At 36.2% G+C, this 23,958-nt stretch overlaps 5 protein-coding genes and 1 pseudogene across 9 annotated transcripts in view; 4 read left to right on the top strand and 2 right to left on the bottom strand.

Annotated features, from left to right (window-relative positions):
• The first annotated feature begins 4,073 nt into the window (after nucleotides 1-4,073).
• On the top strand, nucleotides 4,074-6,969 carry LOC111803462 (serine/threonine-protein kinase SAPK2-like). Its single transcript, XM_023687866.1, has 9 exons — nucleotides 4,074-4,421; nucleotides 4,604-4,678; nucleotides 5,116-5,217; nucleotides 5,491-5,544; nucleotides 5,643-5,735; nucleotides 5,804-5,896; nucleotides 6,031-6,135; nucleotides 6,224-6,322; nucleotides 6,419-6,969. The coding sequence occupies exons 1-9, from the start codon at nucleotides 4,302-4,304 to the stop codon at nucleotides 6,710-6,712; spliced, it is 1,035 nt and encodes a 344-aa protein (XP_023543634.1). The 5' UTR covers nucleotides 4,074-4,301; the 3' UTR covers nucleotides 6,713-6,969.
• A 1,312-nt stretch (nucleotides 6,970-8,281) lies between these two features.
• Nucleotides 8,282-14,919, top strand: LOC111803463 (tRNA (cytosine(34)-C(5))-methyltransferase-like). Of its 3 annotated transcripts, XM_023687867.1 has the most exons (15): nucleotides 8,282-8,579; nucleotides 8,739-8,827; nucleotides 9,148-9,214; nucleotides 9,309-9,424; nucleotides 10,114-10,180; nucleotides 10,298-10,346; nucleotides 10,461-10,546; nucleotides 10,739-11,004; nucleotides 11,095-11,150; nucleotides 11,299-11,384; nucleotides 11,672-11,764; nucleotides 12,539-12,860; nucleotides 13,191-13,834; nucleotides 14,145-14,379; nucleotides 14,457-14,919. In XM_023687867.1, exons 1-15 carry the CDS (start codon nucleotides 8,397-8,399, stop codon nucleotides 14,609-14,611), a joined length of 2,514 nt encoding a protein of 837 aa, XP_023543635.1. In that variant the 5' UTR covers nucleotides 8,282-8,396; the 3' UTR covers nucleotides 14,612-14,919. The 3 variants fall into 3 exon arrangements, with proteins under 3 accessions (XP_023543635.1, XP_023543637.1, XP_023543636.1); XM_023687869.1 differs by lacking the exon at nucleotides 8,282-8,579 and having other exon boundaries at nucleotides 8,737-8,827; nucleotides 9,155-9,214; XM_023687868.1 differs by lacking the exons at nucleotides 8,282-8,579; nucleotides 8,739-8,827 and adding an exon at nucleotides 8,907-9,003 and having other exon boundaries at nucleotides 9,129-9,214.
• A 510-nt stretch (nucleotides 14,920-15,429) lies between these two features.
• LOC111803480 (ras-related protein Rab11A) lies at nucleotides 15,430-17,178 on the bottom strand. Its single transcript, XM_023687904.1, has 2 exons — nucleotides 16,787-17,178; nucleotides 15,430-16,236 (listed from the first exon to the last, which is right to left on the bottom strand). The coding sequence occupies exons 1-2, from the start codon at nucleotides 17,017-17,019 to the stop codon at nucleotides 15,786-15,788; spliced, it is 684 nt and encodes a 227-aa protein (XP_023543672.1). The 5' UTR covers nucleotides 17,020-17,178; the 3' UTR covers nucleotides 15,430-15,785.
• A 414-nt stretch (nucleotides 17,179-17,592) lies between these two features.
• On the top strand, nucleotides 17,593-18,112 carry LOC111803481 (annotated as a pseudogene).
• On the bottom strand, nucleotides 18,023-20,876 carry LOC111803479 (phospho-2-dehydro-3-deoxyheptonate aldolase 2, chloroplastic-like). The gene is made up of 5 exons (XM_023687903.1): nucleotides 19,956-20,876; nucleotides 19,584-19,861; nucleotides 19,143-19,419; nucleotides 18,792-19,037; nucleotides 18,023-18,602 (listed from the first exon to the last, which is right to left on the bottom strand). The coding sequence occupies exons 1-5, from the start codon at nucleotides 20,481-20,483 to the stop codon at nucleotides 18,336-18,338; spliced, it is 1,596 nt and encodes a 531-aa protein (XP_023543671.1). The 5' UTR covers nucleotides 20,484-20,876; the 3' UTR covers nucleotides 18,023-18,335.
• Nucleotides 20,877-22,525: 1,649 nt separating this feature from the next.
• Nucleotides 22,526-23,958, top strand: part of LOC111803592 — a 3,660-nt gene continuing 2,227 nt past the window's right edge. For 2 of the 3 annotated variants that reach the window (XR_002816399.1, XM_023688076.1), the window contains exon 1: nucleotides 22,531-23,421. Coding sequence is in view for 2 of the 3 variants with exons in the window: in XM_023688076.1 (XP_023543844.1) it covers nucleotides 22,768-23,421 (654 nt within the window). In the remaining variant the exon portion in view is untranslated. Of the gene's footprint in view, nucleotides 23,422-23,958 lie in introns of all 3 variants that reach the window. The other variant, XM_023688078.1, reaches the window with a different exon arrangement.

Consider the following 23,958-nt stretch of genomic DNA (forward strand, 5'->3'; position numbering starts at 1 on the left):
GCCGTGCCTTATTTATTTCACTCATTCCCCGCCCCATGATCGCTTCATAAATCATTACCCCTTCACCTGCAATTACATGTGGAGGAATTTATCATAACGTTATGAATGATTTTAATTCTCAGACCTATAAAATAGGTTACTGTTATGCTCCACTTTAATGCCCAAAGTAAATTTCTTTTTATTATTATTTTTCTACCTCTGAATGAATTTTCAATTATTTTAAATCTTTTTTAATCCTTTTATTCTCTAGGTTGCTTTCTAAATATAGTTTCAGTTCATTCACATATTCTAAACCCAACCAACCACAAATAAGATTATAATCTAACCTTATCTTAATCAACTAACTCGTGTACACCTTTATAAATAATAATGGTTCACCAAATTGCCGAGCTTGGGACGTTGATTATTTGCGATCTAGGATGGCATAGGGTAAAAAGAAGTGTGTATGAGATCGGGGTTTAACCCAGGAGGCACAAGTAAAAGAAATATATACTGGGAGCAGTTTGTAGAGTCGTGAAAAGTAAAAACTCCAGAAACCCCTCTTTAAAAATTATGCTTCCAAGAAAGCGAAAGCACCACGGGACACGCATATGTTGGTAAATCTTACACGCATGCATATGCGTTTGATAACAATAAATATCTTTCGATCATGTGTATTACCATTTTGTATATTAATGTAAAATCGTGGCAAAGGGATAAGACTTTGCTTCATATATACTCCTCCACCAATAATCCTTCTTCTGTTATTGATGTGAGATGGCAGCCTTATATCTCCTTTCAAGATGCAATTTCTATGCTTAAAACCTGTCTCCACTGGATTCGACTATATTGATGACTCATTTTTTAAGTTGGAAGGTTTGATCCTCGTTTATACACATTCATATATATATTAATTTCTATTTAGTGTTTTTTTTTAGATTATTTGTCCTAGATCTCACATCCGTTAGAGAGTATAACGAAACATTCTTTATAACAGTTACAAAACCTTTCCCTAATAGACACGCATTTCAAAAACCTTAAAATAAAGCGTAAAAGAGAAACCAAATAGGACAATGAGAAAAAGTTTGAAAGAAAAAACTCAAATAAAATAATATCAACTAGCTGTGTGATCTAATTTCAATTTAAATTTAAAGACGAATTAAACTACAAAAATGATAGTTATTATTTATATCAGCATATAATTTTTTTTTTTTTTTTTAAATAGGTGAGTGTACTTTAATATTAATTGTTTGTCAAATAATAAATAAATATGTATTTTTCAAATTTGCCCCCTATTATAAACTTCTTTTTGGATTGGAAGCAAAATTTGTTATAACAACTCAAATCAATCAGTTCAAAAACTTCATTTCATTAATTGATAAAGGTCAAATATTGATACAATTATTGTTAGAATTAGACAAATGTGTATGACCTAACCATTGGGTCGCACTTCCACCAGGCATACAAGTCAATGTCCACATTTCCCACAATAATGTAGCAGAGAATGACTCGACAGCGGAAGAGGGGGAGAGAGAGACTAGAGAATTGAGCATTATACTATATCTCGTCTTCCTTCCCTCGCTACCCTTTTCTTGCAAATTGTTGGGGAGCTGCGCTAGCTTTCAGACCCAAACAATACAACTTCTTGTTTTGGTATCATTTTTTCATAACTAGTTCAAGCATTAGAAAATGTGAAAACATAAATTTAAAAACAATGAATTTAAAACTATATCTAGCGTCGACGGCTTGTTTTTGTATGGATTAAGAATTTGGATTTCACGAACAACTATTTATGAAGCATGAAATATAAATATATCATTAAACTAAATTTATTATGTGAATATGTGGGTTAGGAATCTCAACGTGACACTTAGTAAATAAGGAATACACAAACTCAGACCACAGCAGAATGAAGGTGATCTTAAGGATAGAATGATTAAAAACATTTCAAATAAAATAAAAATTACTATCTATACTATACTAACAAAGTGCGCCCTTGTTTTCGAGGGCTTAATCATAAAAACTTCATGGTTAATCATTTTACTTTTTGAGCAATTTTATGTTGGGTGATCTATGCTAGAATGATTCATTTTAGTTCGTGAAGATAGTTTTCATTCTTAAGAAGCGAAAAGTAGGTAACGTAACCATGTCATAATGGATGCACAAAAATAGATGTGAATCCAAATTTTGAATCTTGATTCAATTCATAGGTATGGGGTGTGATAATGTACCATTCATCTAAATTTAGTTATGTTTACCCACGATAAAAATATTGTATAATTATTATTTTGTAATGTTGTATAGTTTAGATGTATTATATAATGTGAAATACAGTATTGATTAACATGTTGTAGTTCATACGATCTAAAAATAATGTAAAGAAAATATAAAAATAAATAAAAATTACCTAAAGAGAAGGCCATAAAGAAGGAAGGAGCAACACCCATTACAGAAAATGTTAAAGCAAGTACCAAAAAGAGATTCAGGGCGATGGATGCTTGCAAGTGAAGCAATCCAAATTCCAACACAAAATTTTCCAAAGCAGTTTAGTTCCCCCTTTAAGGCCAAAAGCTTAGTTGGTTATTGTAAATCGTGCAAATAAGGGCGTGGGAGTTTGGGCAGAGCAGGTGGGTTACCCAATTAAAAATTGGTGTCGCACCAAGGCGATGCCACCTTGCCGTTTGTGCCATCACTCTGATCTCAAACCTCTCCCATATTTGTTGGGTTCCCGATGTTTCCTTTTTTTTTTTTTTTTCCCTTCTCTTTCTTCCGATCTTTATTTAAGGAAAGGGGAGCCACCACTCAATCCCCCCACACTAACTCGCTGGGGCCCACTCCCGCCTTCTCTCCTCTACCGCCCACGTCACCTTCTTTATTTTCAGTCGCACCTTTCATCGTCATCGTTTTGGTGTTTTAGACATTCTATAAATAATCCCAACTCTTATTTGGAGTAAGTTCATTTATTTATTTATTTATTTCTTTTATAAATAAAAGTGTCGTGTTATAATAAATAATTATTATAAAATCATTTCACGAAAAAATAAGTAATCGGTGTCCTATGGAGACCCAAAAATATGCGTGAAATTCAAATTTTAAACATTGAATTGAATCCTAAATAGGGTCGAGGGTTGTATCATATTTTCCTAAACCATACAAATCTATCTAAATATACTCTAAGTGGATAATATTTATCTCTTATTTTCTTTATATTCAAAATTAACTAATTCAGCCCTCGATTTTAATAAAAAAAAAATGGTTTTTACTTGGCATTAAAGATTACTTGAGATTTTTTTATTTTTATTTTTTTATTTTGTCTATTGTTATTTTGTTAAAAAAGAAAATAAATATAATAATGAAAGATCCAAACTTGTGGAGCTTATTAGGAGAAAAATAAATAAATAAATAAAAATTAAAAAGTAGTGAAGTAAAAAGATATCTGAACTTTCTTTTTTGCTACGGCCATCACTTTCATCGTTCTCTTTTTGTTCCCATTTCATCATATATTTTTTTTCTTGCGAAAATTAAGGGAGGCCATTGTATGGAATTTTGAGAGTTAACTTTATAAGCGGGGGCGTGGTGCCACCCAAAATCATCGTATAAATCTTTTTATTCTATTTTTTTTCTCGTCCACATATTTTGCTTTCATCAATTATTGTATGAAAACAAAATTCCAAGTAACGTTCCTATCCAAATGGGATTAGGGAATTTCCACCCTAAAAAATATTAAATGCCTTCCTAAGTTTAAAACAAATAATTTTCTCAACAAAAATGTTGGGTTTTGATTTTTTACATAATTCTCAAATAAAAAATTGATGTATAAATTTTTTAAAAAAATAATATTAAATTAATAAATAAGTTAAAATTTTATTACTTATATTACATTCACATTAATAGAATTTTATTTCTTCTTGCCGAAATACGGTTCATATATTTGACTAATATCTCGGCTTCGACCACGTTTGCGCAGATGTAGCTGCGGCTCCCCCAAACTTTGGACGTATAGATAATCGCCACGTGTCTTTCCTTAATCGAGTTGTCGTCTTCTCCCTCTCCCGTATGGTCATGGGGACCTTAAAGACTTGAGAAGAGATATTGGCATTGATTTGAGTGCTGAGTGCTAAGCTAACCCAACCCGCGGTGCCAACCAATATTCCTCCATACACCCACCTCCCTTCCTGCTCCTACTTTCCATGTCTTTAAACTTGCACACAACGTGCTTGATAAATTGCCCAACTGAAAAAGTAGAAGCCAGCCAATTTGAAACCGAGATTGGTAGATTTGTTTACTCTGCTGCCGATATTCGAAACTGAACTGGAACCCAAATGGAACGCTATGAGATACTCAAGGATATTGGGTCTGGGAATTTTGGTGTTGCGAAACTTGTGAGGGATAAATGGAGTGGCGAGCTTTATGCTGTCAAGTATATTGAGAGAGGTCAAAAGGTACTGTTCCAACATCGTCATAACTTCATTCTCGGTTCATCCCACCCCCTTCCCAATCGTTACACAGCATGAGCTCCAGTGATTAGTGGTCTGGGCCGTGTAATATGTTGGTCTTGTTCATGTCGATTTTGCAGAGGATTTTGGTTTGATGGTTGTTCGTTTTTGCCCTTTCTTTTTTGCAGATCGATGAGCATGTTCAGAGGGAAATAATGAATCACAGGTCTTTGAAGCATCCCAATATCATAAGATTTAAGGAGGTATTTGATTTGAAGTTGTGAAATTCATTTTTGATGGTTGTTCAACTTCTCCACAGTGGTCAAACTTTTTTGGGTTCAATCAGAGGGTGTTCATCTCCCCCACATTAAATATTCATGTGATGGTTCAGATGCAGTAGTTGTGTTCTTAATTGAAAAATATGAAATTAAGAACCGGAGTATTTATGTACCAAGAAGAAGTTTAAGTACATTTCGTTTTCCTTTTAATTTCTGTGAAATCGTACACGTTTTAAAGCTGCTTCCCAAAGATTATTTCTTTGATTCCGCTTGGTGTGATATCTAATATCTTCTAGGCCTTCCTTTCTTGGCTAAGACTTGTTGTAGTTGACAATTGAATGTTGTACTAGTTGTGTCATTTTGTTCTTGGCTAAAACACATTTTCTTGTGAAATTTCTGTTCAAAGGGCTTCTTTTATGCAGGTCCTACTCACTCCCACGCACCTGGCAATCGTCATGGAATATGCAGCTGGGGGAGAACTTTTTGAACGAATATGTAACGCCGGAAGATTCAGTGAAGATGAGGTAAAATAGTTTGGTACTTAGACAATTGTCGCTTTTCTTTTATGTATTTGGTAGAATAACTTTCTTAAATAAAGCATTTTTTATATCTTAAACTTGCAATGATTTAATAAATTGATGTGAAACGGAATCACTATGAATTAAATAGTTTTCTGTTGGACGACTTTGCAGAAAAAGGTCTGTTGGTTGTAGGGTAATCAGTCCCAGATTTACACAAAACTGTGTTCTTACCTAAATTTTTTGTTTGTTCTCCTTCTCTTTCTTACATTTTTACAGGCAAGATATTTTTTTCAGCAGCTGATTTCAGGAGTCAGCTACTGCCATTCAATGGTACTGGGCTGTACTTGCTTAATTGGCTTGTTTTGGTCTGCTAAAGTCACATTTCAGGCTAATACTCCTTTGTTTCTTTGATTCCTCTTGATTTTCAGCAAATTTGCCACAGGGATCTTAAGCTAGAGAACACACTTTTAGATGGAAGCTCAGCCCCGCGTCTAAAAATTTGTGACTTCGGCTATTCCAAGGTATGAACTTCAAAGCAGTAGATTTGTTACATAGTTGCTGTGTCTAACATATTGGTTTCAATTTATAGTCATCAGTGTTGCATTCCCAACCAAAATCTACCGTTGGAACGCCAGCCTACATTGCACCAGAAGTTTTGTCTAGAAGAGAATATGATGGGAAGGTAGTGCCAATCTATTTTCCCCGCCCCGACCAACCGCCCCTCGTCTTCTTCTCCTGTCGATATCTAGTGCTTTACCCCCACCAACTGTTGTCTCCAGCCATCTCTGATCCACTTTTGAATTTCTTGAGCTGCAGATTGCAGATGTTTGGTCTTGTGGGGTCACTTTATATGTGATGCTGGTTGGAGCTTATCCTTTTGAAGATCCTGAAGATCCAAAGAACTTCAGAAAGACGCTCCAGGTTAGTACTTGCCTTCTTTTTTAAAAAATTGTTAATTTCCAGTTATGTGTTTAACAAGCAATGTATCATTTGTTTACACTACAAGCAGAGGATTCTTAATGTCCATTACTCAATACCACACTATGTTAGAATTTCATTGGAATGCAAGCACCTTCTGTCTCGAATATTCGTAGCAGATCCAGAAACGGTATTAAAACTCGTCCACCGTTCTTTTTGTACATACGGTTACATCTTAAAAGCGTTTCCAACTTTGGCATAGCAATTGAGTATAAATTGTTTACAGAGAATAACAATCCCAGAAATCAAGAAGCACCCATGGTTCTTGAAGAACTTGCCTGTAGAGTTCACAGACGAAGGGCTGGGAGGAATGCAGAGTAATGGAGAAAGCGATGCGTCACAGGGTATTGAAGAGATCCTATCCATAGTTCAAGAGGCTAGAAATCCAGGAGAGGGGCTCATAGTTGGAGGGCAAGGGCAGTTTGTTGGGGGCAGCTTGGACATGGATGAAATGGACACAGATCTTGATATCGATGATTTGGAGGCAAGTGGTGACTTTGTTTGTGCCTTGGAGTGCTAGTCGTTTTCAAGAAAGGCAGGCCAACTTTAGCCAAACAAATAAAAATGGAATGAATGGTTGGGCTTGGGAATTAAATTCTCTTATTTAGTGGGATGATGATGTGTATTGCTGTGCGTTGAAGGTTTCTACGTTTGTCTCTTTGAGATTGTGCAGAGTCCATTAGAAACACTGTAAATTTATGTAGCAGCTTTAATAATGCAGTTTTCTACCTCTCTTTTTTCCATCTTAAAGCCTATGAGAAACTAAAAGTTTCCGCTCATCATCTTCTTCTCTGAGTTTCTTATGGCAAACGGCTCTCCTCTCTTATCATCATAAAATCCTTTTTAGTTCAACAATCAAACAATCAAATCATTATTGATATCTTATCTAGATGTTGACATGAATTTCAAACAGCCATAATAACACTATTTCAAATAAGCATTAAACAACTTTATTATGATTGACTAGGCATAAAGATAACCATACAAATAATCAAATTGTTGTTTAAAATTTTTTATCATAAAATATATTTTGAATTTTTAAACTTTGTACTATTAATTCCCTTTTCCTGAAAATGAATGGGAAAATAAGTGGCTGAGAATCATTCCCGTTTTCAAATATTTTTGCTTAATACGTTAATGTCATTTTCTCACATAATTCTATAATTTTGTTGTCATTTCATTACATTTAATAAATGCAATTTAACAAAGTCATAATATTTTATTAATATGAAATATTTCATCCACTTTATTAATTATTTAAAAGTATAATTCAAGTACGGTCAAAATTTTCCATATTGTGACGTGAATTAAACAAACAAAAAAATAAAAAGCCTTTTCAACCAAACAGATAAGCTTCGTTCTTATAAAATAACATAGATATAAGCAGCAAGTATCCATTGGTCAGCTAGATAATGAATTGTAGTGGCCCCAGGCCGCGAGCCCCAAAGCCATTGACTGATCTCAAGATCAAAAAAGAATGAACACGAAGAAACTATAAATTAAGCATAAAGTGAAATAAACAAAGTTGAAAAAATCTAAAAAGCTCAGATCAGCTGATTAGTGGGCATAAAAATGTGGTTTAGAGTTCCAATACCTTTCTTCCTCAGTGGGGAATGGAGATTTGAAAATTCAGAACCAAATCAATCCAAATTCGTGTTGTTTTGTCTGTTGTTGTTAAGATCTCGATCTCGATCTTATCTGACATTAAAAGATGAGTTCTTGAAGTGGGGTTTTAATTAATACATTAGACTATATTTGACCACCGCGGTGTTTTATTTTAATTGATAGATTAATTATCAAGCTTATCACTCTGTCTTAAATTTATTTACTTTACGATTGAGATTTATTATTATTATTATTATTATTATTATTATTTGAAATGGTCAATTAATTATTGAAACGTGCAATAAATCCTAAAATTGACCGAGACAGTGCTGGATTAAAGATTAATCAATTAAATTATAAATTAGAACGAGTGGGCCAAAGGAGTAAGTCAGGCCCAGTGAGCTGTGCTCAACGACGGCCCAATCATGTTAGTTAGAAATCCAAAACCCACTAAAAACTACCAACGCTACGTGGGTAGAAATAATCGGAATTGGGACCAAAACCCAAATCGCAGCCTCCCCGCCGGTTTCTTGTTCATGAACGTGTAGCCTTGCTTGCAGCTGCATCGAGGGAGTACTGCTCTGCGAGGTTCATCTAACATGGGAGGTAAGGGCAGGGGTGGCAGAGCTCGTACTCAGAGAAACCATTTTCGAGAGAGCAGAGAGAACGTTTGGAAGCGTTCAAAACCCGATTCTAACTCTGCCAATGACACCAAGGATGGCAATAGTAATCACTGGGGACCTTTCCAATCTCAAAGCCACGCGTTCAATGAGTACTACAAGGTTTGTGATTATTCAACTATTTTTTGGATTTTTTTGTAGTTCTATTTGTCAAGAAGGTAGTGTTTTATGAATTCGACGATGAGCTTTGTTTACTGATCTGGTGTCTGGTATTTCTGTCTCGTTTTTTTAGCTTTCTGTTTATGGTTTTCGATATTGTAGGAGCAAGGGATAGTTACTGCGGAAGAATGGGATACATTTATTGAGGTTCTTCGTAAGCAATTGCCCGCCGCTTTTAGGATCAATTCTAGGTAACGTATAAGACGTTTTTCATTTCCATTATTAATTATCCCTTCCCACTCTATCTCAATCCAAAAAAGGAGGGGGGAAAATAAAAAATGAAAAATGAAAAAGAAAAACCTGGCTCACCTGAATGCTACCATCATCGTGGTGTACCTGCACATGATCCCCTTACGTGAGCTCATGTGTGCGTATTTATTTATTTATTTAAATCACTCATATATATTCATATAATAAGAACTCCGTTGGCTCTTTAATCATCTGCTTTGTTATGTTAACGTTGCATCTTAGTACTATCGTTGTTGTTATTAGTAACATTTGAAGTTGACAGCGGACAGTTCTGTGGGGAAATACGTGCCCAGTTGCAAAATGACTTCATGAAATCTCTTCAATCTGAGGTAGGTACTTTTAATATTGTTGCTTCTCAATAAGTGTGGCGAAAATTTTATTATAGATACATGATTGTTTCTTTTCCTGCTCTATCATGTTCAGGTCACTGATGGTGATGAAGCTGGGGCAATTAGACCGTTATCTTGGTACCCTGACAATCTTGCGTGGCATTCAAATTTCTCAAGAATGCAACTGCGTAAGAATCAAGCTCTTGAGAGGTAATATTGTATCTTTATGGCCATCATTTCTCGAAAGTAGACACTAATTGGATAGAAAGAACTGATTTTTTCTCTTGAAAAGTAAGTAGTTGGACATTTTGGTCAGTATAATGAATGCATGAATGTTCAGTCATCTAAGTGTGTGTTTGGTCTGCGATATAAAATTAGAATTTCGAAAACGAGGTATTCAATGAAAACAATTGTAATTCATAAAAATAGTCATAGTTACCAACTTTATTAGGTTGAATCTCAACTATTATTAATTAATTTATGAACATGTTTTGATGTTAATTATTTTTTTGTATAATTATCATCTTACAATATCATATAATTTATGATATACATATTAAAATTGATAAAAAATAAAATGAATTTATAACGTGAAATACTGTATTTATATATATAAAAAAAACTATCCTTTTTAATATAATTCAACATTTTAAAATTTCAAACTCGAAGTCGGGATACAATTAAGAGTTTGGTATTGAGAAGCAAGTTTTTCCTTACCAACTATATCTTTTTGCGGTATAGTGCTGAATTCAGTGCACCCTTCCCCAAACATGATACATTTCAATAAAGTCATTGTTTTGGATGTGCCTGTAATGTGACTACTGATCAATTTAGACTACACCTACATATGCTATTGTGTTGCCAATTGCTACATGTTTTTGACTACTTCAGCTTCACAGGTTTCACGAGTTCTTGAAGCTAGAAAATGAAATTGGTAACATTACAAGGCAGGAGGCTGTCAGCATGGTATGCACAACGGCTACTTATTACTCCATATATCTACGGGGAATATTATTGTAACCTTTAATTGTCATTTAAATCTCTTACGCATTCTTAACTACTTAATTGGGGCTTATGGCACAGGTTCCTCCTCTTTTTCTGGATGTACATCCAAATCACTATGTGCTCGACAGTAAGCAGTTTGTACTGATTTAAATGGTCATTTGCTTTATTTATTTATTTTATGATCTCAACTTTATATCATTCATGCATATTATCTCTAACTGGTTCTCTGCTTTTTGCTCAGTGTGTGCTGCTCCAGGCTCCAAGACATTTCAATTACTTGAGATCATACACCAGTCCAGCAAACCTGGAGATCTACCTGGCGGATTGGTTTGTGCCCCCTTTATTTTTGTACCATTCTCCATTGGTTTCTATATAGAAGTATTTCTTTTCTGCCCCATAGTAGAGTGCTTGCAACCCTTTTCCTTTGTTCAGTTGCTTGTCCTTTGAGTTCGTATTTATGCTACTTTCTGGTGCTTCTGATTCTTTATGTAAAATTGATTTGATAGCCATCTTGATTAGGTAGTGGCAAATGATTCAGATGTCCAAAGGTGTAATCTTCTCATCCACCAAACTAAAAGAATGTGCACTTCCAATCTAATTGTTACAAATCATGAAGCACAACATTTTCCAGGATGTCGAGCACATACCAATATCTTAAATGCTTCTGCAGCAGGGAGTGATTTAAATCCTCACAACACTCAACTTACCTTTGATCGCGTTCTATGTGATGTTCCCTGTAGCGGAGATGGTACTCTTCGCAAGGCTCCAGATATATGGAGGAGATGGTAGCCTTTAGAATTTCTTGCCCGTGATTTCTTATCACATGGTCTTATTGGTATTTCTAGCTTGTGGTTAAACCCGTTCATTTCTTTCAGGAATTCTGGGGTGGGTAATGGTTTACATGGCTTACAAGTGCAGATAGGCATGCGAGGTACTGAACTGCAACTTTGAATTACAAAATCCATGATACTGATCATAGCTGCCATGGATTTTTCACTTATCTCTACTAAGCCACCACTATGTTTATTATTTTGATTCAGATTCATGGAAAATCTAAGTATTTTGATTAACTCTTGCAGGTGCCTCTTTACTTAAAGTTGGTGGAAGAATGGTTTACTCAACCTGCTCAATGAATCCTGTTGAAAACGAGGCTGTTGTTGCGGAGGTATGTATAAGCATTCTGTACCAAAGGGGGCATACAAAAGGAAGGGAATATGAAATAAATAAATAAATAATAAACTAGCTATGCAAGAAACGGCTCAATCCAAGTCGACAAGATACGTTGCACTACTTTTTAGTTTTTATATTAATTTTTGTTTATCAATGAGCGAAGCTTATTCTTCAAAATGTTAATGCGTACACCTTATACTGCTGGTCTCTTGTGGCCACGCATATACATGTATCAGCTTATTAAAAGCCTTTCCTTCTTTTCATCAATTCATCTTGTTGCAGCTTCTGCGGAAATCTGAAGGCTCTCTCGAACTAGTCGATGTCTCAAATGAACTTCCACAACTTGTTCGTCGGCCTGGTCTTAAGAAATGGAAGGTGATTCGTTATTGTGGTATCTCTTTTCTGGTTGAAACTCAGGATAATTTGTAACATGGATGTAGTTCTTGTTTTATAGTATACATTTTGCATTTTTAATGCCATTTTTGGCTGTTTGGGTATCTTCAGAAATTGTTTTCAATACTTGTCTATTAAAATGTCCTAGAGCTTTGTTGTTTCTTTATTTTAGTTTATCTTCATATTGCATATATTTGTTTAAAAACGTAGCACATCACAATCAAGTTGTACTTAAAAATTCATAATTATTAAGATTTTGTCTCTTGAACTCTTATTCAAATTGAGAAAGAATTACAAACAAAAATGATTTTTTTGTGGTTTGCCAAAGAAGGTTGAATCATGCTTCAAATTTTCCATTTTCTGAAATCTACTCAAAAGTGAGTTTCTTGTAGGGATGCCTTGACCGACCCCCTCGTTAGGCATTGGAATGAGACCCTCTTGTCCCTTCATTCCTTAGGTTTTTTTTGTTGGTTGACTTCCGTGAATGAAAAATCTCAATTTTTTTTTTCTTATAAAAAAGGTAAAAATGAAGATTTTCTACTTTCTAGTGGTGCAGAAGTACACAAATATGATGTAGTAAATTTTATATTTTCTCGACGTGGAAAATATTATTTGATTTCCTGTTGAACTCACGTTAGTGAATAGTTTGAGGTTATTGAGCTGTGAAATATTGTTGTGGTTCCGCTGTGCCAACTGCCTACTAATCATTTCTAATTTTCTGTCTCTTTGTTTATATTTGTTATTTTGCTTGTATAGGTGCGTGATAGGGGTGTATGGTTGGCATCCTACAAACAAGTTTCTGATCATCGCCAGAGTGTGGCAATACCCAGCATGTTTCCTTCTGGCAGAGGCCGTAAGAACCAAGCAGACAAAAGTCATAACTCAGAGTTGAGGGGAAATCATCTGGACGGTTCCATTGGAAGTTCTGCTGATGTATCTGAGCCAACAATGGATCCTGTACATGAGTTTGATGAGGTTTGTGAATTTCCAATCGAGCGTTGCATGAGGATAGTGCCTCATGATCAAAATAGTGGAGCCTTCTTTATTGCAGTATTACGCAAAGTTGCCCCTTTGCCAGGTATGTTGAACTAGCCAACATTTGGTTAGGCCTTACGGCCAGTTTAAATGTACCTGTCCTGAACCTGTTAGAAAATGTTAGTTTAGTATGCACTGTTTAATATTGTTAAATAGTTAATAATTGCTGCACGGAAATCTTGTTTTTGTTATATGACTATGTGCAATATACCTTTTCTCGTACTTCGTTACCTATGGTAGTTCCCCTAGCTTTGATTTTAACTCGGTTTCTATATAAATTTGAATTCAATGTATAGTTTCTTTCCCTATGAATTTACATTTTTCGTATCTTGTTTGTGTTTTCCCCCTTTCCTCATCGATGGGGTTGCTTCAGCTGCTACTGAAAAACCAAGTTATCAAAATTTGAAGCCTGTAAATGACAAGTCTCGTTGCAAGCCTCCACAGAGTATTACAAATGGAGCGAATGTGGACGTTAGTGCATCAGTTGGGATGGATGAAAGCCCCTCAGAAGTTGGGGTTGATTCAAATAATCAAGGAGATTTTAATTCTGCAGACAATAAACCAGCTTGTGAATTCCCAGTTCAGGATATTGAAGGTACAGAAGGTTTGGACGGTAATGCAGCAGATGGGATAGATAAGCAGTTCTCAGAAGCCGATTTAGAGGTTAATTTAGTTGATAATGAAGTGAGTGTAAATAATTTGGAAATTACTGCTATTGAAGATAACTTAGAGGAGTCTAAGCAAAGCACTGTGAAGAGAAAGTTACAGATTCAGGGCAAGTGGAAGGGAGTTGACCCTGTTGTATTGTTCAAATATGAAACAGTTATTGATAGCATTAAGACATTTTATGGTATTAATGAGGCTTTCCCATTGTTTGGCCACCTTGTGACTCGAAATACTGACACTAACCATGTGAAAAGAATCTATTATGTATCGAAGTCCGTTAAGGATGTTCTTGAGATGAATTTTTCAGTCGGGCAGCAGCTTAAGATAACATCTATTGGTCTGAAGATGTTTGTAAGTATCCTTTACCAGCCGTTTCATTTTTTCATTATATTTTGGGATCATTACTGTTTTCAAACTGATGGCACACACCAGCAGCTAATCAATTTTCTTACACCAAGGCTTGCCAAATGGCCGAACCGTTTTCACAATAAGCTTGTTTAACTAAATAGCTTTTGTTTTTGCTAGCTAGAGCTCAGCTGATTTCGTTGTTCTCATCTTTGGATCGGCCCTTGAGTGTCAAAATTATCTATATGCTTTTAGTATTATTATTATTTTAAATAATTTGATGAACTGCCATATCTCATGTAATTGCGTTGAATAGGAGAGGCAATCATCAAGAGAAGGTAGCTCTGCACCTTGTTCATTCCGTATAACGTCCGAAGGATTGCCTGTGATACTCCCGTACATCACCAAGCAAATCCTAACAATGTCTCCCATGGATTTCAAGCATCTAATACAACATAAAAGTATCAAATATGCAGATTTTGCTGATGCTGCGTTTGGTGAGAAGGCATCAAACCTAATGCTAGGTTGTTGTGTGATAGTTTTGGGTACAGGTGCGTAGCGTGCATGTGTAGATTATCCTTGTGTTAAAGCATCTGGGTCTTTACTAAGCACAGCTATGTCTTTTCAGGTGGTAACACCTCTTCAGATGTTATCAAAGTTGACGAGTCGACTATAGCCATTGGGTGCTGGAAAGGGAGGTCCAGTCTGAGTGTTATGGTAACAGCCATTGATTGCCAAGAATTACTTGAAAGGCTTTCAAATCGGCTTGGAAATGATGTGTAATGCACAGGCAAGGCAAGCTTTCTAAATTCTCATGTTGAAGCTAATCTAAATCTTGGGTGAAAACCGTGGGATAATTTAGTTTAGACGATAGTAATACGTGGGATTAGTTTAGCAGCTTCAGTTCAACTGTATAATCTTAGAAAAGTTGAGCCTTATCATTGCTTCTTGTGTATCAAATATTTGTAGTGGCAGCATGTTGTTGATTTCTTCAGACTAATGTCATTTTTTAGGAGGATTTATGTTGAAAGAGAGTACTATGGAGGATATTTTCAAAAAAAAAGAAAAAAAAAAGGTTGCTGTTATTTTTATCTCTGGGTCTTTATACTATTTTATTAAAGGATATATTTCCTGTATCTGTAGAATAAAGATTTACTAACCTATGTCCTTTGCATTGAAATATTTTATTTTTATCCCGTTACTTTGCATAATGATCTACAAGTTTAATTAATAGTTTAATAAGAAATTAAATTCATTTGAAAATTCAATAGCTAACCGATGTAATATGAAAAGCTATTCTTTTTCCCTTCGTTTTTTTACCGTATGACCCAAAGTCAAATTTTGTCAAAAAGATATATTAAAAATTATAAATATGAAATGATTTTATGAATAAAGCTCATGGGGAAAATGGTTGAAAATGGTTGAGAATTAAAGAACCCATAATAAAATAAGCATGAAAGTTGAAAGGCTAAAACAACACTTCAACCAAAAATTGAATACGAAAACTCATACTTAGGATTCTCATTTATTTTTGTATAATACGCATTATTACAAGATCTATAATCTAAGGGGGTGGGGGTTGCAGTCACTGCCCAATCAAATGTTCCAAGCACTCGTAGATTCATATTATTGATATGTCAACCAACCTTAGAACAACCTTCTCAAGACAACAAATAGTAAGTTTTTATAGTACGCACAATCACATGATGTTAACTTCAGATTTTCTCATATTCCCGTAAATAAAGACAGCTTCTATTTTGAAAAAAAAGGTAAATGAGAGCCTCATTTGTCGTCCTTCAAAGTATATATAAACTCCAGCTGCTAACTCTAGCAGACTAAAGCATACAACAAAATATACAAATGACCTCAGAAAAACATCACACCAGTAAAAAAAAATTGCTATAATCAAGGAATGCACCAACCTAGATCGCCCCATTTGAGCCTAACTCCAAACAAATCATGTGGAAGTACAGCACATCTTGCTCTTAGCCGGGATTTCTTGCGCTGGGCCCGGGATTATGATCTTCTTACCACCGGCAAGTGATGCAGAGTTGCCATTGCCTTGAGTTTCACCAGCAGCCAAGTTCTTTTTGTTCATGATGTTGAAGATCTCAGTTAGAATAGTCATGAAGGCACTCTCCACGTTTGTTGATTCCAGTGCGGAGGTCTCCAAGAAAAACAAACCTTCTTTCTCGGCGAATTCCTTGGCGTCCTCAGTGGAGACAGCGCGCTGGTCTTCCAGATCGCTTTTGTTTCCTATTAAGATTATAACGATGTTCTTGTCAGCATGGCTCCGCAACTCCTCGAGCCACCGAGGTATGTGATCAAAGGTTTGGCGTTTCGTAATATCGTAGACAAGCATTGCCCCAAGAGCTCCTCTGTAATATGCACTTGTAACTGCTCTGTATCTGTTCAAATACTCGACGTGTTAAGGTATGCAGCTTTTCTATGGCCTTCAATGGAATATTGTCTTAGCTGTATATAATAATCGTTTAACTTAAACTCCAAAAACCAGCTATAAAAGTTCCATTCTAAGGGATCAAATCCAACATAGTTAAGCTTCGAGACGAGCTAAAGGAAGAATCACAAGACTGAACGGGAGCATGAGAAAAAAAAGAAGGCAAATCCACAGGACAATCTTACAACAAATGAATATCAACAAGGCCATTGTTTATGAAAACTACATGAAAGATGCTGCTCAAGCTCACTCTCTTGTGTTAATCCACGAAACCATCACTTTTCCCTTTCAAATATGGACGGACAATACTGAATGATGAACATCTGTCCTGAGCATATAAAGAGAGAATAATCTGGCCTAAATGAAATTCAATAGTACTAAGGGCATCATCATCCAGTATACTCTGCCCCAAATCCAACACATTAAAGATCCACTAAAACCCTAAAAACGAAACAAGAGGGAAATACAAGAGAAAAGAAAGGAAGTGGAGGAAAAAGTACCTTTCCTGGCCCGCAGTATCCCAGATCTGAGCTTTAACACTCTTATGCTGAATAACGAGTGTCCTAGTCTGAAACTCGACGCCGATAGTGGCCTTGGAGTCCAAGCTGAACTCGTTTCGGGCAAACCGCGCCAAAATCTGAGATTTCCCCACCGCAGAGTCCCCGATCAACACGACTTTGAACACATAATCTATCTTCTGATTGGCATCCCCATATCCACCGCCGCTCGCCATCTTTCCAACTCTGAGCTCACTACACCCTTCTCCCTAAGAACTGAAGAACAAGCTCGAAATGGATCCAGAAAGGAGAAAGAGAGTGGCAGATCTCAGTAGCCCTTTAAAAATGCTACCCACCGATGAATCACAGCAGAGTTATGTGAAAGCTAAGGCATCTACATTTCAATAATTGCAAATTATCACCCGTTTCAGTTATTTGACACGTGGATTAAACCCATTGGAGGAGGAGGAAAGTAGTCTGAGTTTGTTTGCACCAGATTCCACCCTCCCGAATATTAAATAAAAAACAGCTTTTATATTGATTAAAAAAAACAAAAAAAAAACCGGAGTCGGCGCGTATGTTTCGCAAAAATTATCTGCGTCGTTTCCTTTTTTGACCATTTAGTCTCTCATAATTACACTTTCACGAAGAATATGTGTTCTTTTTTTTTTTTTTATTATTATTTTTTTTTTATAAATATTGCTGGCTGGTTTAATTTTAAAGAATAATTATATTTTTTTTATGCATTTTAATTTTTTTAAAGAATAATTTCTACACTCAAAAACCGGTTCAGACAAGGAAGAACGGAAATGGAGAAAGAGGAGCATGAGGTTTAGGGCGGAGAGATCCCGGTGGAGGAAGGGGACATTGACATGTCTGCCGCCGATGACGATGCCATCAAGGTTCTCCGTGCCCCGCCTTTCACTACCACAAGGAAGCAGCTGCTCTTGGCGAAATGCAAGCCAAGGTCGAAAAGGAAATGGGCGCTGTTCAAGGTTTACCCCCGTCTCGAATTACCTTAGGCTATGTCAATTTTGAAATTTCATATGAAGCTACCGTAGCAACTTCAATCTGCCTGATTATAATATCTTATACAGATCCCGCCGGTGCGGCTGTCAGTCGAGAAAGGAAGGAGGAGGAGGCAGATTCGCGATCCGTATTTGTTGGCAACGTGAGATTAGAATTATGGTCTTTATCTAAGTTTTTTATATTGATCATTTCTTTCTATTTGAAACAGAGTTCAATAAATATGCAAGTTTCATTTCAATGCTTAATTAAGTTTTGTTTACAAAGAACTCTTAAAATCTAAATCAGAGCCCATAATTGGGGAAATTCATAAATAAATGAAGCTCAAACACGTATTCTAAACTTGTGAGCCTCCAGCTCCTTGGTTGGAGTTCTCACTTATTCTCCACAGCAAAATACTCCAATCCTTCAAAACTAAATATGATCCTCAACATTACATACATCCTGCCATTTATGCATTGCATTAAGTTTGTGGCAAGTACCAGCAGCTTCAGACTCATCATTCACAAGTGAATTCTCCATCTGTTTAAAACGAGCTTGGGGAAACAGGGTTTTGCTTTCCAATCCTCTTCTTCCTAAGCCTCTCTGCTATGATGAAAGCAAGCTCAAGAGACTGAGAAGCATTCAGCCTTGGGTCGCAGTGTGTGTGGTATCTTGACGACAAGTCATCGAACGTTACGGTTCGGGATCCTCCAATGCATTCTGTCACATTCTGTCCAGTCATTTCCAAATGGATTCCTCCAGCATGGCTCCCTTCTTGCTCGTGCACATCGAAGAATGCTCGGACCTCGGCCTATAAGAACACGGTTTGACACTTTGTTTAGAAGACATGACATAATAGAGCCGGTAAACTATGGTTATCAACAGGGGAATTGTAATGCAAAAGGTACAACTATTTTCCCCTTCGTTTAATGATTCATAGAAGACTTGGCTTCAGAAGTAACTATCAAATATAGTCAAAAGGAATAGGATGGAAATTTACCAGAATAGCATCAAATGGACGAGTTTTGAGGCCACATGGTGCCTTAATGGTGTTTCCATGCATTGGATCACAGACCCATGTCACAATTTGCCCTGCCTTTCGCACGGCTCTAATCAAATGGGGAAGCTTTACTCTCTGGTTCTCAGCACCCATTCTTACAATGATAGTTATCCTTCCTGGTTTGTTACCAGGATTGAGGATTTCAATAAGTTTAACCAACTCATTTGGATCCATTTTGTTGCTTACCTGCATTACAAAGATCACATTTACTCATTGTTTGTTATGCATAATATTGAATTTATCAACAAACATTAGATCATCATGCCAAAGTAAAAAGGTTTAAGAAGCTACCTTAATTCCAAGAGGGTTAGCAACCCCTCTAAGGAACTCTATGTGGGCACCATCGAGTTGTCGGGTTCGTTCCCCAGCCCAAAGCATGTGAGCTGAGCAGTCGTAGTAGAGACCAGATGTTGAGTCCAGTCTGGTAAGTGATTGTTCATAAGGCAAGAGTAAACATTCGTGAGAGGTCCAGAACTCAGTTGTTGTCATAATAGGATGGTCGACAGTGAGTCCAGCAGCAGCCATGAATCCAAGAGTCTCATCAACACGACTAGCAAGTTCGTGATACCTGTTGAGCAATTTAGGAATACACTTTATTCACCGGTGCGGCAAATTTAACACAGTTGTTTTTTTAGCTTAAAACTTAAATAAGCGTACAGGATCAAGAACTACTAAAATTGACTGATTCCAATTAGATCATGGTTAAAAGCTGTAAAGAAGAACTTGGCTCACCTATCTCCCTGCTCACTGTTTTCAGCAAAATCAAGATTCCATTGGGTGACCCTTTGCATTGCAGCATATCCTCCAGTGGCGAAGGACCTGAGAAGGTTGAGAGTTGCAGCAGATTGGGTGTAAGCTCTAATCATCCTCTCGGGGTCTGGAATCCTTGACTTCTCAGTAAAATCATCGCCATTGATGTTGTCCCCCTTGTAGCTTGGCAGACTTACTCCATCCTTCACCTCAAGAGGATCTGATCTCGGCTTTGCAAACTGACCAGCCATTCTTCCCACCTAAATCAATGTTGAAGATACACAGCAAACACTGATTAGACAACCAATAATCCTCAGAACATAAAAGAATCTGAAAGAGCGGAGATGGATGTACCTTAATGACAGGCATTTGCCCACCAAACATAAGAACGACACCCATCTGGAGAAGAATCCTGAATGTGTCCCTAATATTATTAGCGCTGAACTCCTTGAAACTCTCAGCACAATCCCCACCCTGCAAGAGGAAAGCCTTGCCCAAGGCGGCCTCACCAAGCCTCTCCTCCAAGCTCCTAGCCTCACCAGCGAACACAATAGGAGGAAATGACTCCACAGTTTTGAGAACAGATTGGAGAGCAGCCTGGTCGGGATACTCAGGAAGCTGCAACGCCTTCTTCGATTTCCAGCTCTCCAAACTCCATTTCTCATTACTGGACGGCGCCGTCACCGGCTTCTTACGGGGGTTCTCGACGACAACCTTGTCCTTGGTCGGCTCTGCAGCGTGGACGGCGGAGATCCGTTGGTGGCGCCTGGGGTAGGTCTTGGACGGAACAAGAAACGAAGTGGGTTGGTGAGATTTAGGTTCAACAAGGGGATTGAAGATCAATTTGGAAGAGGAGAGAGCAGCAGCATTGGAAAGAGCCATTGCAGGGGTTTTATGGAATCTATAAAACACTCCGAAAACAGGGTATTGTGTAATAAGAGAGATCGAAAAAGGGTCAGGAACTCTGAGATGAGAATCAAATGTGAGGAAGGTGTTTATAAAGGGAGGAAGACAGAGGAAGGGCTCGGTAAGGCCGAAACGGCGAAGATGGTAGGTAGAATAAGAGGAGGAACTGGAGATGAGAGGCAATTTTCAAAGGGCTACCAAACACAAAAGGGGACGTTAATTAATTTTTTAAAAGAATTCACCAAACGCACTATAAAATTGAAGAGTAGTGAGAGAGACGAACAAAACAAAAACAGGGTCATCATATTTGACCAATGAAACGGAAAAGGGTTCTTCCAAAATCCATGATCCAACAACCCCCCTGCCTTCCCACCCATTTCCAGCCGCTTTGCTTTGAAAAGTCTGCTTTAACAGACGCCCCGGCTGGCTACGAAAATGAGAAAATGTTGGGAGTAGGTGAGCCCAGGAAACGTTAATGGAGGAAATGGCGGCAACGCTCGTCGTTGATTACCTTTTACTTTTTTTTTTTTTTCTTTTTTTTTTCTTTTCTCTTTATTGTATATATTTTATAATTTTGGATTTCACCACGTAATCATGCACCAAATTTATGGCTATAAACTTTTTCTTTCCAATTTTGTTTATACGTCTTTTATTAATGATCCATTATAATTCGTTTTTACACATAATATAGGTAAATTTTCAAATACGATAAAAGTTGCAATTTAGTTTAATACCATTTTATCATATTCGAACTCTAAAAACAATTTAAAATTTGTTGTTTTTAGATTAGATTCGTTGAAAGTAGATTGAAGTAGAATTAATAAATAACACAAGAAAAATACTCACGTCTTTCTTAATTTAATATTTGCGTTTTAACACAAATAACTTTAATTAATTAATATTTCAGGGGACAAAATTTGCCAGCAATAAACACTTGAATCATTATTGGACCAATTACGGACAATTACTTAATTGATAAACTTTGGTTAAATAAATTTTTCAATTTAAACTTAAGGTGAGTGTTTAAAAAGTTTTAATTAAATTCCTCACCTTTTAATTTTCTTCAATTATACATTTATTGTTGGAAAGTATTAAAGTTGCCTTGTAATAAATAAACAAGTTAAGTTTGGTATATATATATATATATAAATAAAAAAGGTCCCATAGAATATTCAAATACTTTTTTCCACAATTTTAATTTTTATTGTACCCATTTATTACCAAGTAATGTTATAGGATTAAAAATATAAAAATTAAATTAAACTTTTTAAGATTTAAGAAGAAATTTAAAACATACCTATAAAATTTTTAAACTCTTTCCTAATTAATTTTCTTCGTGCTGCCTCGATATAATGGGTGGATGGAGAGTACCGATTGACAAATTAAAAATACATGTATTACTTTTACATTCATATTTTGACACATTATTAAATAATAAATGAATTTGTTTAATTAATTTAGTTCTTAAATAACCATTGATTCCATCTTACCTAACCGGGCTGATGTCTTAGTATTAATCAATAAATTGACTGATACCAACTAATTAACCAACACACTACATTACTTACCCATAATTACCTAACATTTTTTAAATTCATGATTAAATTTGATAATAGTCATATTGCTAGCTATTATAGTAAGTAGATTGAGAGTTATTAATGGCTATCAATATATAATGAGATAATTAGAACCACCCATTCTATTTATCTATAAAAAAGATTATCAATATTTATACTTTTCCTTGCAATATAGTCACATTCATACTTTTCGTTTCTAAGAATGAATATTATTATACAAATAAACACGAGTTCTTTTAATATATTTTATTTCACTTACGTCATTTTTAATTTTTTATAATTGTGCCTATATTAATATAAGTAATAAGTTTTAATTTGTTTTAAGTATTTTTCAGTCAGTTTATATTTAATATTCGAATATTTCTTATAATTTTATTTTTCTCTATATTCCGTACAATTTTCCTATCCAGTTAACGGTTACAGTTTAGAAACTAATAGATCGGATAAAACTCGGCGCGTAAACCGTTGAATGAATCACGGTTTTCCCGGAAAATTTATGCGGAAAATTTCTACGAAAATTTTTCCCCAGTTCGAATCCCATCTCCTTCCCCTTCCCGTGTCGAGTCAAGTCTGTCTTCACTTCCATTTTCTACTCTAAAGGAAGGACCTATGTTCCGTTGCCCATCTCTGAAAAAAACCCTAGATTCTTGAATTACACGCTCTGAACTCTACACTCAAGAACGATGTCGCTTGCTTTCCAATACCTTTCAGTGACTTCATCTTCTCCTTCCCCTCCCCCTTCAACCTCTTACTTCTCCGTCTTCTTTTCCAGGAATCCGTGCTTGTCTCTTGGATTCGCTCCTGGCCGTTTCCCAAACGCTCCGTCTTTTCAAATTCTTGATTATAAGCTTCGGAGAACTTTTAATTTTGGTTCCATTAATGCTCATCACTTGTGTCCTCGAGTTTCTACATCTGGAGTAGGCCGGGGACACAGTGGTGATGGTGATTGCGATATCGATTCTTTACTTTCAGCTGCCGAGTTGTTTTGTCTCGTTACGTCGTTGATCGCTTCTGTTGGTTTCGCTCTGAGTTGCGCGAAAGCCAGCTCTAAGAGCGTGTTCTTGGCGGTGTTCAGTGATAGGATTTTCGTTGGCGCAATTTTTTTTCTGGTGGCTGGGGTTGCAATTGGTGCTTGGATTCGTAGGCGGCAATGGAATCGATTTTTTCGACAAACAGCGAAGGGCTTATTAGAGGTGAATTTGGTGGAAAACATTAACAAGCTGGAGGAGGATTTAAGGAGCTCAGCAACGGTAATTAGAGTCTTATCGAGGCAGCTGGAGAAGCTCGGGATTAGATTTAGAGTTACTCGAAAGGCTCTGAAGAAGCCCGTCGAGGAGGTAATTCTAGTTCTCGAAAATTTGGACGCTGTTTCTTTAATACGAAATCTCAGGATGATATTTAACAAAGTTAATGATGGTTCCCTGAAGACACTAGCATGATAATGACAGAGAAATCGAATCGCGGTGGACGATCAAAATATTCTGAAATCTTAGAAATTAGATAAACCAAGTGATAGGTTTATGTAATTTTGCAAAACAGAAAAAAAGGTGAATATATATATCTGCAGGTAGGTTAGATAACATACAATTTGAAGATGGTTAATGATGAAAAATTCTTCAAAAAAGGATGATATCTGAACGGTAATTTCAGTTATAGTTATCGATGAACTTCAATTTCTTGGAGATTTGGGCAGCGTTTGAAAATTGAACACTCCAAGTATGGAAAAAGACAAGTAGAGGACCTATACTGAAATTTTTGGCGTTGAACTCCCACGAAATCCAAAAGGCGATGTTATTTTTAAGCAGTCAAATCCTGGAATTTATAAATAGGCAGTGTTTTCCTGCGTGGCAAACACACTCCAAAAAAAAAAAAAA

The sequence above is a fragment of the Cucurbita pepo genome, chromosome LG10 (genome assembly GCF_002806865.2).
Source record: "Cucurbita pepo subsp. pepo cultivar mu-cu-16 chromosome LG10, ASM280686v2, whole genome shotgun sequence".
Classification (NCBI taxonomy): Eukaryota; Viridiplantae; Streptophyta; class Magnoliopsida; order Cucurbitales; family Cucurbitaceae; genus Cucurbita; species Cucurbita pepo.